This window comes from Rhincodon typus, chromosome 18 (genome assembly GCF_021869965.1).
Source record: "Rhincodon typus isolate 14 chromosome 18, sRhiTyp1.1, whole genome shotgun sequence".
Classification (NCBI taxonomy): domain Eukaryota; kingdom Metazoa; phylum Chordata; class Chondrichthyes; order Orectolobiformes; family Rhincodontidae; genus Rhincodon; species Rhincodon typus.
The window spans coordinates 37,539,774-37,554,319 of NC_063349.1; the positions used below are offsets into that span (position 1 = coordinate 37,539,774).

Sequence of the window (14,546 nt, forward strand, 5' to 3'; positions counted from 1 at the left end):
AAAGTATCTCATATTCCTGGTTTACCACCTTACCTACTGTCCTTCCACCTTCAGCACCCTATGGATATGCACTCCAAAATCTTGCACTTCCTTGACCCCTGCCAAAGCCTTCCTGATTTATTGTTCATTCCCATTCTTTGTTTGTCCTCTCCAAATTAATAACCGTGTACTTCTCTGGAGTGAAGAAATCCATTTGCCACTTTTCTGCCCATTCAACCAAACCATTGTTTGGAATACAGTCAATTTCTGCAGTCAACAGCTATCCTCTTCACTATCAACTATCCAGCCAATTTTTGTGTGGTTTGCAAATTTTCCAATCAAACCCCTATCTTCGAGTCTAAATTAAATTATATCACAAACAGCAAGGGATACCATAATGAGCCCTGTGGAGACCCACTTTCTATTTGCATTCTTTTCATACATTTCTTACTTTCTATTTCCGTCAACCATTACCCTTATTTCCCCTCACTGAGTCCATTTTGGATTCAACTCATCAGATTCCTTAGTATCCCATAGGTTTTAATTTTTCTTCATAGTCTGTCATATAGAACCTTGTTAAAGGACTTACTAAAACCCAAGTTGACAACATCTATAGCACTACCCTCATCAATCCTCCTTATTACTTCCTCAAAAAGTTAAGTTAGTAAGATACAACCTTCCCTGAAAAAAAATGCTGACCATCCCTGATTAATCCTTGTCTTTCTAAGTAACAGGTAATTCTACATCTCAATATTGATTGTGGTAATTTGCTCACAACTGTGATCAGACTGATCAGGCAATAATTATTTGTCCCATCCCTCGCACTCATTTTGAATAATGGCACAACATTTGCAGACCTCTAATCCTCTGGTATCTTACCTATATCTAGTGAGGATTGGAAGATGATCCGTACAGCATCAGCTATTCCTTCTTTGGATTCCTTTCACAGCATAGGATGCAATTTATTTGGCCCTGGTGATTTATCAACTTTCCAGGAGGTCAGTCCCTCCAGTACCTCCCTTCTCATTTTATTATTATTAGATTATTTTATCTAACAGTTCACCATCATCCTCATTAATAGAATTTGTCATCCCTCTCCTTTGTTAAAAAAAACGGCAAAATACTAAATTAGAATCCTGCCCAAATTTTCAGCATGTATGCACAAGTTACTATGTACATTTCTGGCAGATCCGACCCTTTTTTAGGTTATCGTTTCGTTCTTAATGTACTGATAAACCATCTTTGGATTTCCCTTACTTTTATCAGATAGTATACTTTTGTATCCTTTCTTTACTTCCTACGTTTTTTCATTTCATGCTTGCACTTTCTATACTCTCAAGTTTACTAACATATTACTTGTCTTGAGATTATTAGAAGCTCTATTTTTCTGTTTTATCTTGTTATCGTGAATGCTTCTGGATAGATAGATAGAGAACACTAGAATGGGCAGCATCTCCCTTATTCTTTGTGGGGACTTATCTATACAATACCCATAGAATCTCACTTTGAATGCCTTCCACCAATTTGCCACTGTCTTTCATTCAAGTAGTCATAACCAGTCCATTTTTGCCAAATCATCTCTCAATTTTACAAAGTTTGTCATCCATATTGGTGGACTGTAAAAGAGGTTCTGCTAAAAGAATGTGAACAGTCAGGATCCAAATTATATAGCAAAACCTCCAAAGTAATAATGTCTAGATTACTCCCTAAGACAAGGTAAATGATACATGGCACCGGTAAATGAAGTCAAGGAGTTAAGTGTTTGACTCTGTTATTGGTGTAGGGGAAATAGTTTTCAGTTCATGGGGCACTGCCTCCAGCACTGGGATAGAAGGTTCAGGTTATTTGGATTTCAATTGAGCCATGCTTGGAACAAGTGTCCCAGCAGAACAATTAGGGCTGTAGCAAGAGCTTTAAACTAATTGAGGGGGGTGAGGGAAGGAAGGGTTAGGAGAAGATGAATGGCCTATATTCCTTATAAGGCAAAAGGATATGACAGCACTACAGTGCAGCTATTTGGATAAGAATACCCATAGTCGGACAGAAAGGGGGAAAAAATATTTTAAAAATACAGTAAATGGGGTCAAAGGGAGAAAACGGTTTTAAAAAAAGGCAATATTAATGGCTCTTGTTTTGAAAGCACCTAGCATGCAGAACAAAATAAAAAAAAATTTACAGCACAAAGAGAGGTTTATAAGTATGGCCCTATAGCCATCAAAGAGACCTGGTTGCAAGGAAATCAAAGCTGGGAAATAGTCAGAATTATGTGACTTCTTGAAACGACAGGCAGAAAGCAAAATGTATTCGATAGCTGTGACAGTACAGGTGGTAAGTATAATAGCAAGAAATGCTTTTGGTTCATGTAGAATCCACTTGGCTGGAGGTAAGAAATAACAAGGGAAAGAAGATATTGGTTGGAGTAGGTTATCAGCCCTCAGTAGTAATTATATGATACGACAGAAAATAAATTAGGAGATAATGAGGGCATGCGAAAAAAACACATCAATCATGGATGACTTTAATCTGCACACGTTGCGAAAGTCAGATTGGCAGAGGTAGTCACAAGGAAGAATTCATAGACCGCATTCAGGAAAGTTTCCTCGAACAATGTTATGGATCCAACCCAGGAACAGGCTACTTGGATGTGGTGATATCTAACGCAGCATTTAATAAATGATCTGAAAATAAAAGGTCTGCTAAAGAACAGCAGCCATAACATAGTGGAATTTGGCATTCAAATTGAGAGGGAGAAAGTTGGGTCAGAAACAGATTTGGTAAGCTTAAATAAGCGTAATTACAAAGGAATGAGGACAGAGGTGGCTGGAGTGGACTGGGTAAGGAATTTAGTGGCAATAACAGTTGAGGAACAATGACAAACATTAACAAAATAGTTCATGGCAATAAAGTATATTCCATGAGAAAGTAGGATTCTAGGAAGGGTATAAGCCAACCATGGTTAACTAGGAAAGTTAAGGCTAGCATACATTTGAAAAAGAAAACGAAAAAATTAAAATGTGGCAAAGATTAGTGGTAAGCTAGAGGACCAGGAAAGTTGTATACCGCAAAAGATGACCAAAAAGATAATAGAAGGAAAAACATAAGGCTTTGAGGATAAACTTGCAAGTATGAAAATGGACAACAAAAGTTTCTTAAATTATATAAAAAGAAAAAGTGGCCAAAGTGAACATGGACCTTTTAGAGAATGAGGCTGGGCAAATAATGAAAATGGCAGAGGAGTTGAATGAACACCTTGCATCAGTATTCATGGTAGAAGACACTAATAGCTTTCCAAAATTACTAATTAAGGAGCTAAATGGGGAGAGGAAAAAGTACAATAACTAACACCAGAGGAAAAGTATTAGGGAAAGTAATGGGACTAAAGACCGATAAGTCATCTGGTCCTGATAGGATGATATTAAAAGAAATAGCTACAAAGTTAGTGTATGTCTTCCAAGAATCCTTAAATTCTGGAAAAGAGGCGGTAGATTGGAAACGGCCAATGTCGAGGTGCTACCTCTATTCAAAAAGGGAAGGAAACCAAAATCAGATAACTAAGGTCCAGTTAGCTGTACAACTGTATTGGGAAAATGTTGGTATCTATTATAGAGGATGTAATAGCAGTGCATTTGGAAATATAAAACATAATCAAGCGGAGTCAGGACAGCTTCATGCAAGGGAAATCATGACAGACAACTTCATTTTAATTCTTTGTAGAGGTAACAAGCAGAATAGGTAGAGGGGAAGGAGTAGATGTAATATATTTGGATTTTCAGAGGCTGTTGTTAAGGTATCACATGTTAGGCTACTTAATAATATAAGATTATATGGTGTTGGAGATAGTATATTAGCGTGGATAGAAGAATGGCTTACTAATAGAAGACAGATGGTTGCGATAAGGGGCTAATTTTCAGGATGGCAACCTGTTAACTAGTGAAATGCTGCATAGATTATTTCTGGGACCACAATTATTTACAATATATATCAATGACATGGCTGAGGAAAGCGAATATATTATAGCCAAGTTTGCAAGTGACAAAATAGACGAGGAGGCAACTGATAAGGGTGACAGAAAGAGTCTACAGAGGGGTACAGACAGGTTAAGCCAATGGGACGAAACTTGGCAAATTGAATATAGTGTGGGAAAGTGTGTGGTTATACACTGTGGTAGGAAGAATAGAAGTGCAGAATATTATTTAAAAAGAGAAAGACTGCAGAAAGGTACAACACAGAAGGATTTGGGTGTCCTCATGCATAAATCATAAAAAGCTAGCATACAGGTTCAGCAAGAAATAGAGAGGGCAAATGAAATATTGGCCTTTATTTCAAAGGGAATGGAATATAAAAATAGGGAAGACTTCCTAAAACTATACAAGACACTAGTTAGGCTATGCCTGGAATACTGTGAACACTTCTGGTCCACTTATTTAAGGAATAATATACTAGCATCAGAGACAGTTCAGAAAAGGTTCACTAGGCTGATCCTAGATATGGAGGCATTGTCTTGTGAAGAGAGTTTGGGTAATTTGGGCCTATTACTCTCCGGAACTTAGAAGAATGAAAGACAGACATTTTGAATTATACAAGATTCTTTGAGAACTTGACAGGGTTGATACAGTGAGGTTGTTTCCCTTGTGAGAAAGTCTAGGAACAGACAGCATAATCTCAGATGGTAGTGAAACTCTGGAATTCTTTAATGCAGAGTGCTATGAGCTGGCTCATTCAGTATATTTAAAGCCAAGATAGATTTTTTTAATCAGTAAGGGAATCAAGTATTATGGGAAAAGGCATGAAAGTGGAGTTGAGGATTATCTGTTCAGTCATGATCTCATTGGATAGTGAAACAGACTTGATAGGCTGTGTGGCCCACATCTGCTTCAGTGTCTTATGGTCTTCTTGCCAATTTAGAATTTTTACTCCTGTTCTATCTTTGTCACTTTTCATAGTGATGTTATATCTAACTATTACAATCACCATCTCTAAAACAATCTCCCACTGCTATTTCATCCAGCTACTCAGCTTCATTTCCTTGGACTAAATTTAGAATTATGCCCTTTCTCATCAGGTTTGTTGTTTGCTGAAGTTCTCTTGAACCCAATTCAAAAATTGTTGTGTGTGCTTCTTTCACTCTGTTTGTATCCCAGCTGATATTAGTGTAGTTCAGTTCTCAATTATTGCTGCCCTATTGCTTTTGCACATTTGCCTACATATTTCTTTAACCAACAATGCTACATCTGCATGAAGACAGATGGTGGAAGCTAGAGTTATAAATATAGAGTTGGAAAAGCACAGCAGGTTAGATGACATCCGAGGAGCAGGAAGTCAATGTTTCAGGCAGAGTTCTGACAAAGGGTTTCAGCCCAAACGATTGACTTCCCTACTCCTTGAATGCCGTCTGATCTGCTTTGCGTTTCCAGCTCCACATTTATCTACCCCATGCTACACACCAGATTTTTTTTAAAAACATACACCTCCAACCTCCATGGAAACTCTATATCCAAAGACGTTGAGCTGCCATCCTTGCCCCTCTAAGAGAGATGTGCATTATAGCATTTTAATACTCAAAATCATGCATGGATTCTAGGGGTACAAGGAATTTTCTAAGTGAAGGCTACTGATCCCTGTGGGATCCCAGATATAGAGACAAAGTAAGTAACTGTTTAATAGAACAACCATTGACAATATCATTGGGTTTCTGAAATGTAATTCTTGTGCTTGGATCAGACAGTTGCCATTGTAAAGTGACCTCCTACAATGGTCTGTTATTGTGGGAACGTACTACACACAATAACATGTCCTTATAAAGAGATATGGTCCATGAGGACAATGAGGCCCTGAAAGTCAACTCATTTGAGGGAGAAACAGAAGGACATGCACTGAACAGAGAGGTGCTAATGCTTAATGATGTGACCATCTTCCTCCCTCTTTACAACCTCCAATGTTTGATTCTGATCAGAATCAATGAAGTGCAGCTTGAGTCTGAGGCCTCCCTAATCTGTTATCATTCTTTGTGTATCTTGGCTTGAGTTGTGTCCTTGATTGGGATCATGTGATGGTGGGAAGCCAGGTTGTTGGCAAATTTTACCTTCCATTGAAAAGGTGTCTTTAACGAAGTCTTAGCAGCCTCTGATTCCACGTGGTCTGACGTTATTGAAGTCTTTATATATTTTTAATATTACCCCTTGACATTTTGCTTCCCACTGCTGCAGTGGAAACCTTGGCACCATCAACAGAATTCTGCCACAGCCTCAGTGATTGTTATTGAAATGAGTTCCACACTTCATTGAATCTATCTCCATCCCTTCCCCACTAGTGTTACACATTAGATGATTGTTTTTAAATATAGTCCAAGTCTATACTTTCAATGAGCTTTATTTCGTATTTACACTCTATAAAACTCACATTCCATTGAATACAAGTCTCAATATTCATAGCCAATTCATACTAAATTAACCATTTTAATATATCCATCACCTATTCCCTCAATCCATTAGATCTCAGGCATTCTTTCAGACCATATCAGATGAAAATGACTCGCTCTAAGTGAACAAGAAACCCATCTTTCCACTAATTAAGGGCTTCCTAAGACAAAAACCTGAACTTTGATTAGTTTCCTATCAGAGGTCGGATTCTGCTTCAAAACCAAACCTACCTTTGTGGTGAAAGTTCAGGCTTTAGGCTGAAATGTTCCTCATTTCATCTTCGGCAGCTGATTCCAGCTGAGCTGGTTACAACTCAGTCTAATTTAACCAGAATGCAACAATAGTGCCAACCCAGGAAACCTCTTGCTACATGTAACAGGCCTTAAATCTGACATACAATAGACAAATGAAGAGAGAATTTGGCAGGTAAATCCCACAAAATTTATAAAAATGTGAGAACCTATGCGAGGCTTGTTAAATGGTACAAGGCAGAAACAATCAACTTTCAACCAATTTATATGCTTAGAAGAACTTATGTTTGTGAAGTTCCCTAGTAACTGTTGTAGTAATAGTGAATTGTAATATGATGCTTTATATTATGATGATGGATGACAGGTACTTTGAGACTAATAGCCATAATGATGGCCCATTTTAAAGGGAAACCAAGCAAATCTGCTGCTTCAGAGAGATTTGATTTGAATCTGGCAAGAAGTTTTCAAATATTAAATTTGAAAGGGACATGAGCAATTTAATAATACAAACCATCAGATGATCTTTTTGTGGACGTGGTTGTTAATCTGAAACCTGCAGGAAGTGTTTCAGAAGATCCAGGCATCATGCTGATTCCATGAACTTCACGGGGAGGGAACTGTTTTCTCCAGGATGGCCTTCGCTGGAAGTTTTTCTCATCATCCTTGTGGAAATACATGTAAAGAAAATATTTAATTTGGTTTATAATTTGTAGATAACATGCAAAAAGCTTCACTTTATATACACATGACAATAAATCTAAATTACAAGTTTGTTTTCTCCCCAAATCTGGGTGTCAGGCAGGCAGAAAACAAATGCTTGTAAATGCAGGGCTCAAAACAGATGAGGCAGTTGGTGAATCTGCTGAAAGACATCAAACTAACCATGAAAATTCAATCATGGGGAAAACTAAGACAAAAGGTTACCCCCACAGGGGGAGTCAACAAAATTGATGGGCGGGACTCAGGCTGGTTCTGTCCTGTGTTTACTGCTGATAAGCTAGGGAGCCTACCATCAATCTTGAAAGAGAACCAATCTGTGACTGGGTGAGCAATGAGCATTTAGGAAATTAAGTGGTGGCAGTAATGAAGTTGCTTAGGCAGGCAGAGCTGTGTTTTCCTGGAGGCTTTGGGCACATCTATTGCTGAGGATCAAGAACTTGCCAGTAGTTATGTAATTTTGTTTTTGACAGCAGATTAAACACTTGTGGGGACCTTTCTAGAAGCTGTGCCTCTTGCTTGGGATGGCGGACTGGGACCTTTGTTGGATCATGGACTGAGGCCCAGGGACTGGGATCTGACAGCCATGTCCTTTGGCTGGTAGCTGAGGTGAATGCCATTTTGCCAAAGGCTTGGCTTTTTGCTGTGGTTGGATGTGGCAGGAACAGCCAGGTGGGGACAGTGGGGAGAGGCATCTACAGAAGATGTTAGTGATAGCTTCAAAAGGGGTGGAATGAGGAAGAAGGCTGTAAGACGTGATGAATAGGAGGTGGGAAGGAGGCCACCAGAGAGTGCATGGGATGTGAAGGCTGCAGGAGGAAATGGGCAAGGAGGCTGAAAGAGAAGAGTGGGATGGAGGAGGCAGGTGCAAGAGGGAGTTGGGGTAAGGAGGAGCATCTAATTCTGCTTGACAGAGTTTAAATGCCCTGCATGTGAACACAAGCAAAAAAATAGTTACTGGATGACTTTATCACTTTATGATAAATTAGTTTGTCAGAATGAACAAGGATCCCCTGAAAACCAAAAATGTAGCCTGTGAAAGCCAAAATGTAGTCCTTGAGAATATGTTAACTACAGCCCTTAAAAACATGGCTTTATCCTGGCTGAATTCTGGATTTAGACTTTATTTCAATCTCATGAGGGTCTTTGGCAAAACCTTCTGTCGGTAAATGGGTCAAAATATAGCTACTGATGTAGTCTTGAGACCAGCAGTGAGGATGCCCATCTAGCAACTATTGATAAATAGCAAACAAACAAAAGGGAGAAACAGGATTTTTCTCATTTGCTCTGTTGACCATTCCAGTTTTTAATACTCAGCTTGGGTAGACCTAAGTGGCTGACTTAATGAAACAGTGGCTCATTTCTTCTCAGCAATCTTCCAAGTGTGCATACAGGTGGGACTAGTTTAGTTTAGAAAAATTGTCAGCATGGACTGCTTGGACCGACGGGTCTGTTTCCATGCTGTATGACAATAGGCAACCTTCCACAGTTGGAATGAAAGAAAATAAAGTGGTAAGGCTAGAAACCACAACATTGCACTGGTTCACTCTTCCTGCACCAGTTTTTGGTACGCAGGGAAGCTTAGTTTTCCAGCTGAGCCCCAAAATCCCAGGGCAATATAAAGACAGCATATCTTTCAGGCTGTTATAAAAAGCATGAAGTAAGGGTAGCTTTTTATTAAAAAAGGTACAGTTTGCAATTTTGTAATAAACTGCAGTCCAAATAGTGCCTATTTTGAAAAGTGCTTTATTCCCTTGAATCTGTCCAAACTCATTTAGATTTCACACTTGGCAATATACATGAACCGTTGCATCTGAACACATGCAATAATTTGAAAATATTGCTCTTAAAAATATTCCTTATGTCTTGTTTTAGAACAAAATGTGGCAAAGTTTAATTAACACCATTGAAATTTACTTATCACGAAAAAATGAGCATTTTTAGTCACAGCATCAACCAACTATCTATGAGCAACCTGATTTTAAATTACTAAAGATGTTTTTTAAAAAAGTGAGACACTACTTCCAATTAGATTGAGGTAAATTAGTGAACTCCTTGCAACATTTTTAACAACTTGCAAAATCTTTGAAAGATTTTTTGTCCTATGCCTGAAAGTCTCAAGTTGAATACTGGAGGCTTCAGAAGTATCCAAATTAGTGTAATGATTAGAAACTCCCAACAGGTATTAATGCACCCTGGAAGGTGTGGCTAGTTTTGACACTGGGGCCTGATTTTAGGGCAATGCCTTTAATTATGTATATGATTATGGAAACTTAAGTTGCTCTGAATGCGATTTGTACTTAAAATTCTGAGATCTTTTGCACTGTTTACACCAATGAGGGGAATTGGACCAAAACAAGCAGCCCAATCAAATAGCAAACTCCAGACCAATATATTAAGTTACTACCTGGTCTTAACATCAACCAACATTAACAAAAATTACTCAATTGATGACACTAAAGGATATATAGTCAAAAATTGTTAGAAACAAATTTCAAATTGCCAACTTCATATTTTACAAGTTAGATTCAACAACAACTTAAAGTTACATAATAATGTAGGGTGGAAAAATTACTTACATCATCAAGAGCCCGCTCTGTTCCAAGTGCAAGAAGATTATTATACTCTCTTTCAAGTACCTGCCTCGCCTGAAGAAAAGTGCAGTATTTAATAAATGCTTTTGAAAGTAAAACATATCATACATGCATACCAGCTCATTCACCTGTTTGGATAATTACTTCATGAACTGGAGTTAACTTGATTGATCATATAACAGGCCAGGGAGAAGGATGGACTGCTAGAGGCCTTAATACAGGTGATTGAAAGCAAGGGAGAGTTGCTATAACCACAAAGAACCAGGAGATCCTCCAGCCAAACATTGTCAATGGGAGCAATTAGCCATAGATGTTTTATCAGGAATTTGGCCCTGAGGACGTGGATACAATGCCCATAGGAATTAAATTTCTGCACACAAGTAGTCAAAGTAATTCCAGATTTTGGTATTAACTTCACCATATACAACCACAAGGTGGTTATGGTAGGACTGTGCAAAATACTAGCTATGCTATAGCTTTTCTTCATTCTTCTGGAGGGGTGGGGAGCAGTTATTACTGTTGTTGACAAAGACCTTGAGAAAGCAGTGTTAATCCATCTTCTTGTCCAACTAATATCCATCTGATACCGATAGCCTCACAATGATAGGAAGTAAGTTCTAGGATTTTGTGACAGTGAAAGAATGGCAATATAGTAATGCGTGGCCGAGAGGGTAACTTTGAGGTGGTGGTGTACCCGTGTGTCACTGCCCTGTCCTTCTAGGTGGTAGAGGTTTATAAAGTCCAGTTGATGGGAGCCTTTGCAAGTTGCTACAGTACACCAGGTAGAGGGTACACATTGTTACTGCAGTGCATTAGTGGTGGATGAAGTGAGTGAATGTTCAGGGTGATTGATATTGTCAATCAAGTGGTGAGCCTTGATGTATTGTGTTGAACTTTATATGTCACTGGACCTTTTTTGAACCCAGAGAAACCTGGCCACAGTGGACAGCATATTACTCTGGCCAGAGAAGTGATTGTCCCGAGCAATTTAACTGTTCTAAACTAAATGCAGGGACTTTCCAGGGTGTGCACTCACCTGGATACTGGCCTATGAATTCCCTAACTCATTTAGGTCTAGTGGGAATCTTTTGCTGTATCAAGTCTGCAAACCAACAACGATTACAATGGCTTGCTGATCCAGGTCCTGAAGAAAACTTTAACCATTTGGCTGAGGCTTGGCTTTGTTTTAGGGTTTGGCTCTGGTTTGACCTAGAGTCCGACTGTTCAGGATATGGCCTGAGTCAGGACATGTAATTGCCTTCACTCAAGTGGTGTTTCCCAAGCTTAGTCAGACTGCTGAGGGTGTCCACTTTTGTCAGAATGCACTGCAACTCATCTGCTCCACTTGTCACATTTTACAGTGATAAAGTCACTTATCGTGGCTGTTTGAAGCTCGACTGGGCTTCAGCTAATAGGCGTTTTTACACAGTTACTTCATTAATCCCACTTACAGCATCTCATTAAAGGTTAAACTAAAGTCACAGACCTTTGCCGGTCACCTTAAGCTAGTAGAAAATCCCAAAGTGATTCCCCAGTTCATAAATTGCTGAGTAAAACCAATAACATCTCAAAATTAGAGGCAGCTTGGGGCCATAATATTCTTGAACTAAATCAGTCAAGTCTTGAAAGGTTTTAGTATCTGGTGCCTCATGGAAAGTTGGGCTCCTAATAACTGAAAAAGCTGTGGGTCCACAAGGTGTCAGGAGAATTACTCATTGTTTTTCACCTGCCCCAATGTTATTTGCCAAGAAAAAAAACATTTTTTCCACATACTGGACCCAGTTTTCAATGGCAGGATTGAATGAGTCAAGCTTCACAAATAATGGCATGATGCTAGAAATGCTTACCTCAATTCAAAGACAACTATTGCAAGCGATTTTCTTCAGGAACATGCTTTTCTCTCATCACCACTGAAATAGTTGCAAAAGGCAGTATCCTATCATCAAGTCACCAATTATGCATGGCGAGTCCTTGACACTCCAGTTCTCTCAGAGTCAACAGAATCTTTGACGCTTCTATTTATATCTATCAGCCAGGGCTATCTGATTGGGCCAGATTAATTGCCCCGATCAGGAACTGCTATTCAGTTCTGTCCACCTGGCTGATCTTGTGTCAACCACTATTGGCATCACTGGCTAGGCCAGCATTTTTTGCCCAGAGGGCAGTTAAAAGTCAACCTTATTGCTGTGTGTCTGGAGTGAGATGTAGGCCAGACCAGGTCAGGACAGCAGTTTCTTTCCTTCCTTAAAGGACATTACTGTATGCCATGGACCATCCTCCTTCCACTGATAAACCAGTACTCCTCCATGTTGAACAATACTTGGAGAAAACACTGAGGGGAGCAAGGGTGAAAAATGTACTCGAGGTAGTGGATTTCAATGTCCACCACAAAGAATGGCTTGGCAGCAGCACTACTGATTGAGCTTGTTGGGTCCTAAAGGATCCAACTGCTAGTCTGAGTCTGCAGCAGATGGTGAGGAAACCAATGCGGGGAAAAACATACCTGACCTAATGCCTGCGGCAGATTCATCTGTCTGTGACAGTATCAGTAAGAGTGATCTTCTGCACAGTATTTGTGGATATGAAGTCCTGTCTTCACATTTAGAATGCCATCTATCGTGTTGTGTGGCACTATTGCTGTTATAAAACAGATTTTGAACAGATCTAGCAACACAAGACTGGGCATACATGAGGTACTTTGGACCATCAACACAGCAGAATTATACTCCAGCAAAATCTGCTACCTCTTAGCCTGGCATAACCCCCACTCAACCACTACCATAAAGCCAGGGGATCAATCCTGATTCAATAGATAGTATAGGAGGGCATGCCAGGAGCAGCACCCAGGCATAAAAATGTGTTAATCTGGTGAAGCTACCAAACAGGACTACTTACACGCAAGGCAGCATATGCAATAAGCAATAAACAGAGCTAAGCAATCCGACAACCAAAGGATCAGATCTAAGCTCTGCAGTCTTGCCATATCCAATGGACCATTAAACAACTCACTGGTGAAGGAGGCTCCACAAATATTCCATACTCAATTTTGGAAGAGCCCAGCATGTCAGTGCAAAAGATACGGCTGAATCATTCATGACAATCTTCAGCCAGAAGTACCGTGCAGATGCTCCAACTCAGCCTCCTCCAGTGGTCCCCAGCATCACAGATACCAGACTTCAGCCAATTCAGTTCACTCCACAAGATATCAAGAAATGGTTGGAGGCACTAGTTAGTGCAAAGGCTATGCACCCTGGCAACATTCTGACAATGGTACTGAAGACTTGTACTCCACAATGTGCTGCTCTTCTAGCAAAGCTCTTCCATGACGGTTACAGCATCCATCCAACAGTGTGGGAAATTGCCTACAAAAGGCAGGGCAAATTCAACCCAGCCAATATTGCCCTGTCAGTCTACTTTCAATCATCAGTAAAGTGATGGAAGGTGTCATCAATAATGCTATCAAGCTGCAAACAGCTCAGCAATAACCTGCTAACTGATGCCCAGTTTGAGTTCCACCAGGGCCATTCAGCTCCTGAACTCATTATAGCTTTAGTTCAAAAATGAACAAACGGGCTGAATTCCAAAGGTGAGGCGAGAGTGACAGCGCTGGACATCAAAACCACATTCAACTTGGTGTGGCATCAAGGCGCCCTAGCAAAACTGGAGTCAATGTGTATTAGGGGGAAAACTCTGTGCTGGTCCGAGTCATATCTGACTCATAGAAAGATGGTTATAGTTGTTGAAAGTCAGTCATCTCAACTTCAGGACATCTCAGCAGATGTTCCTTATATTAGTGTCCTAGGCCGAAAAACCTTTAGCTGCTTCTTCAATGACTTTCGCTCCATTGTAAGGTCAGAAGTGGGGATGTTTGCTTATGACTGCACAATGTTCAGCAACGCTCAGTAACAGCAGTGTGTACTCTCTACAAGATGCACTACAGAAATTCAACAAAGATGCTTAGATAGTATCTTCCAAACAAATGATGTGGAGGTGCTGGTGTTGGCAGAGTTTTCCCCCAATACACATTGATTCCAGTTTTGCTAGGGCACCTTGATGCCACACCAAGTTGAATGTGGTTTTGCTGTCCAGCGCTGTTACTCTCGCCTCACCTTTGGAATTCAGCCCTTTTGTTCATGTTTGAACCAAAACTATAATGAGTTCAGGAGCTGGTGGAACTCAAACTGGGCATCAGTCAGCAGGTTATTGCTGAGCTGTTTGCAGCTTGATAGCATTATTGATGACACCTTCCATCACTTTACTGATGATTGAAAGTAGACTGACAGGGCAATATTGGCTGGGTTGAATTTGCCCTGCCTTTTGTAGACAAAGTCAGAAGTCACATGACACCAGGTTATAGTCCAACAGCTTTATCACTGCCCCATCATCAGGTAAAGTGAAGAAAAGTCTATAAATTCTGTGCATATACACTTTTCTTCATTTCACCTGACAAAGGGGCTGTGCTGCGAAAGCTTGTGATTTCAAAAACAACTGTCGGACTATAACTTGGTGTCATGTGACTGCTGACATTTTTCCAAACAAATGACCATTTTCATCTAGAATGAAAAGGGCAGCAGATACATGGGAAT

At 39.9% G+C, this 14,546-nt stretch overlaps 1 protein-coding gene across 1 annotated transcript in view; it reads right to left on the minus strand.

Annotated features, from left to right (window-relative positions):
• Positions 1-14,546, minus strand: part of ppfia2 (PTPRF interacting protein alpha 2) — a 349,413-nt gene that overhangs the window by 19,066 nt on the left and 315,801 nt on the right. The window contains exons 24-25 of the mRNA XM_048607917.1: positions 9,946-10,014; positions 7,161-7,311 (exon numbers count right to left, since the gene is read on the minus strand). Of these exons, the coding sequence (XP_048463874.1) occupies positions 7,161-7,311; positions 9,946-10,014 (220 nt within the window). The remainder of the gene's footprint in view (positions 1-7,160; positions 7,312-9,945; positions 10,015-14,546) is intronic.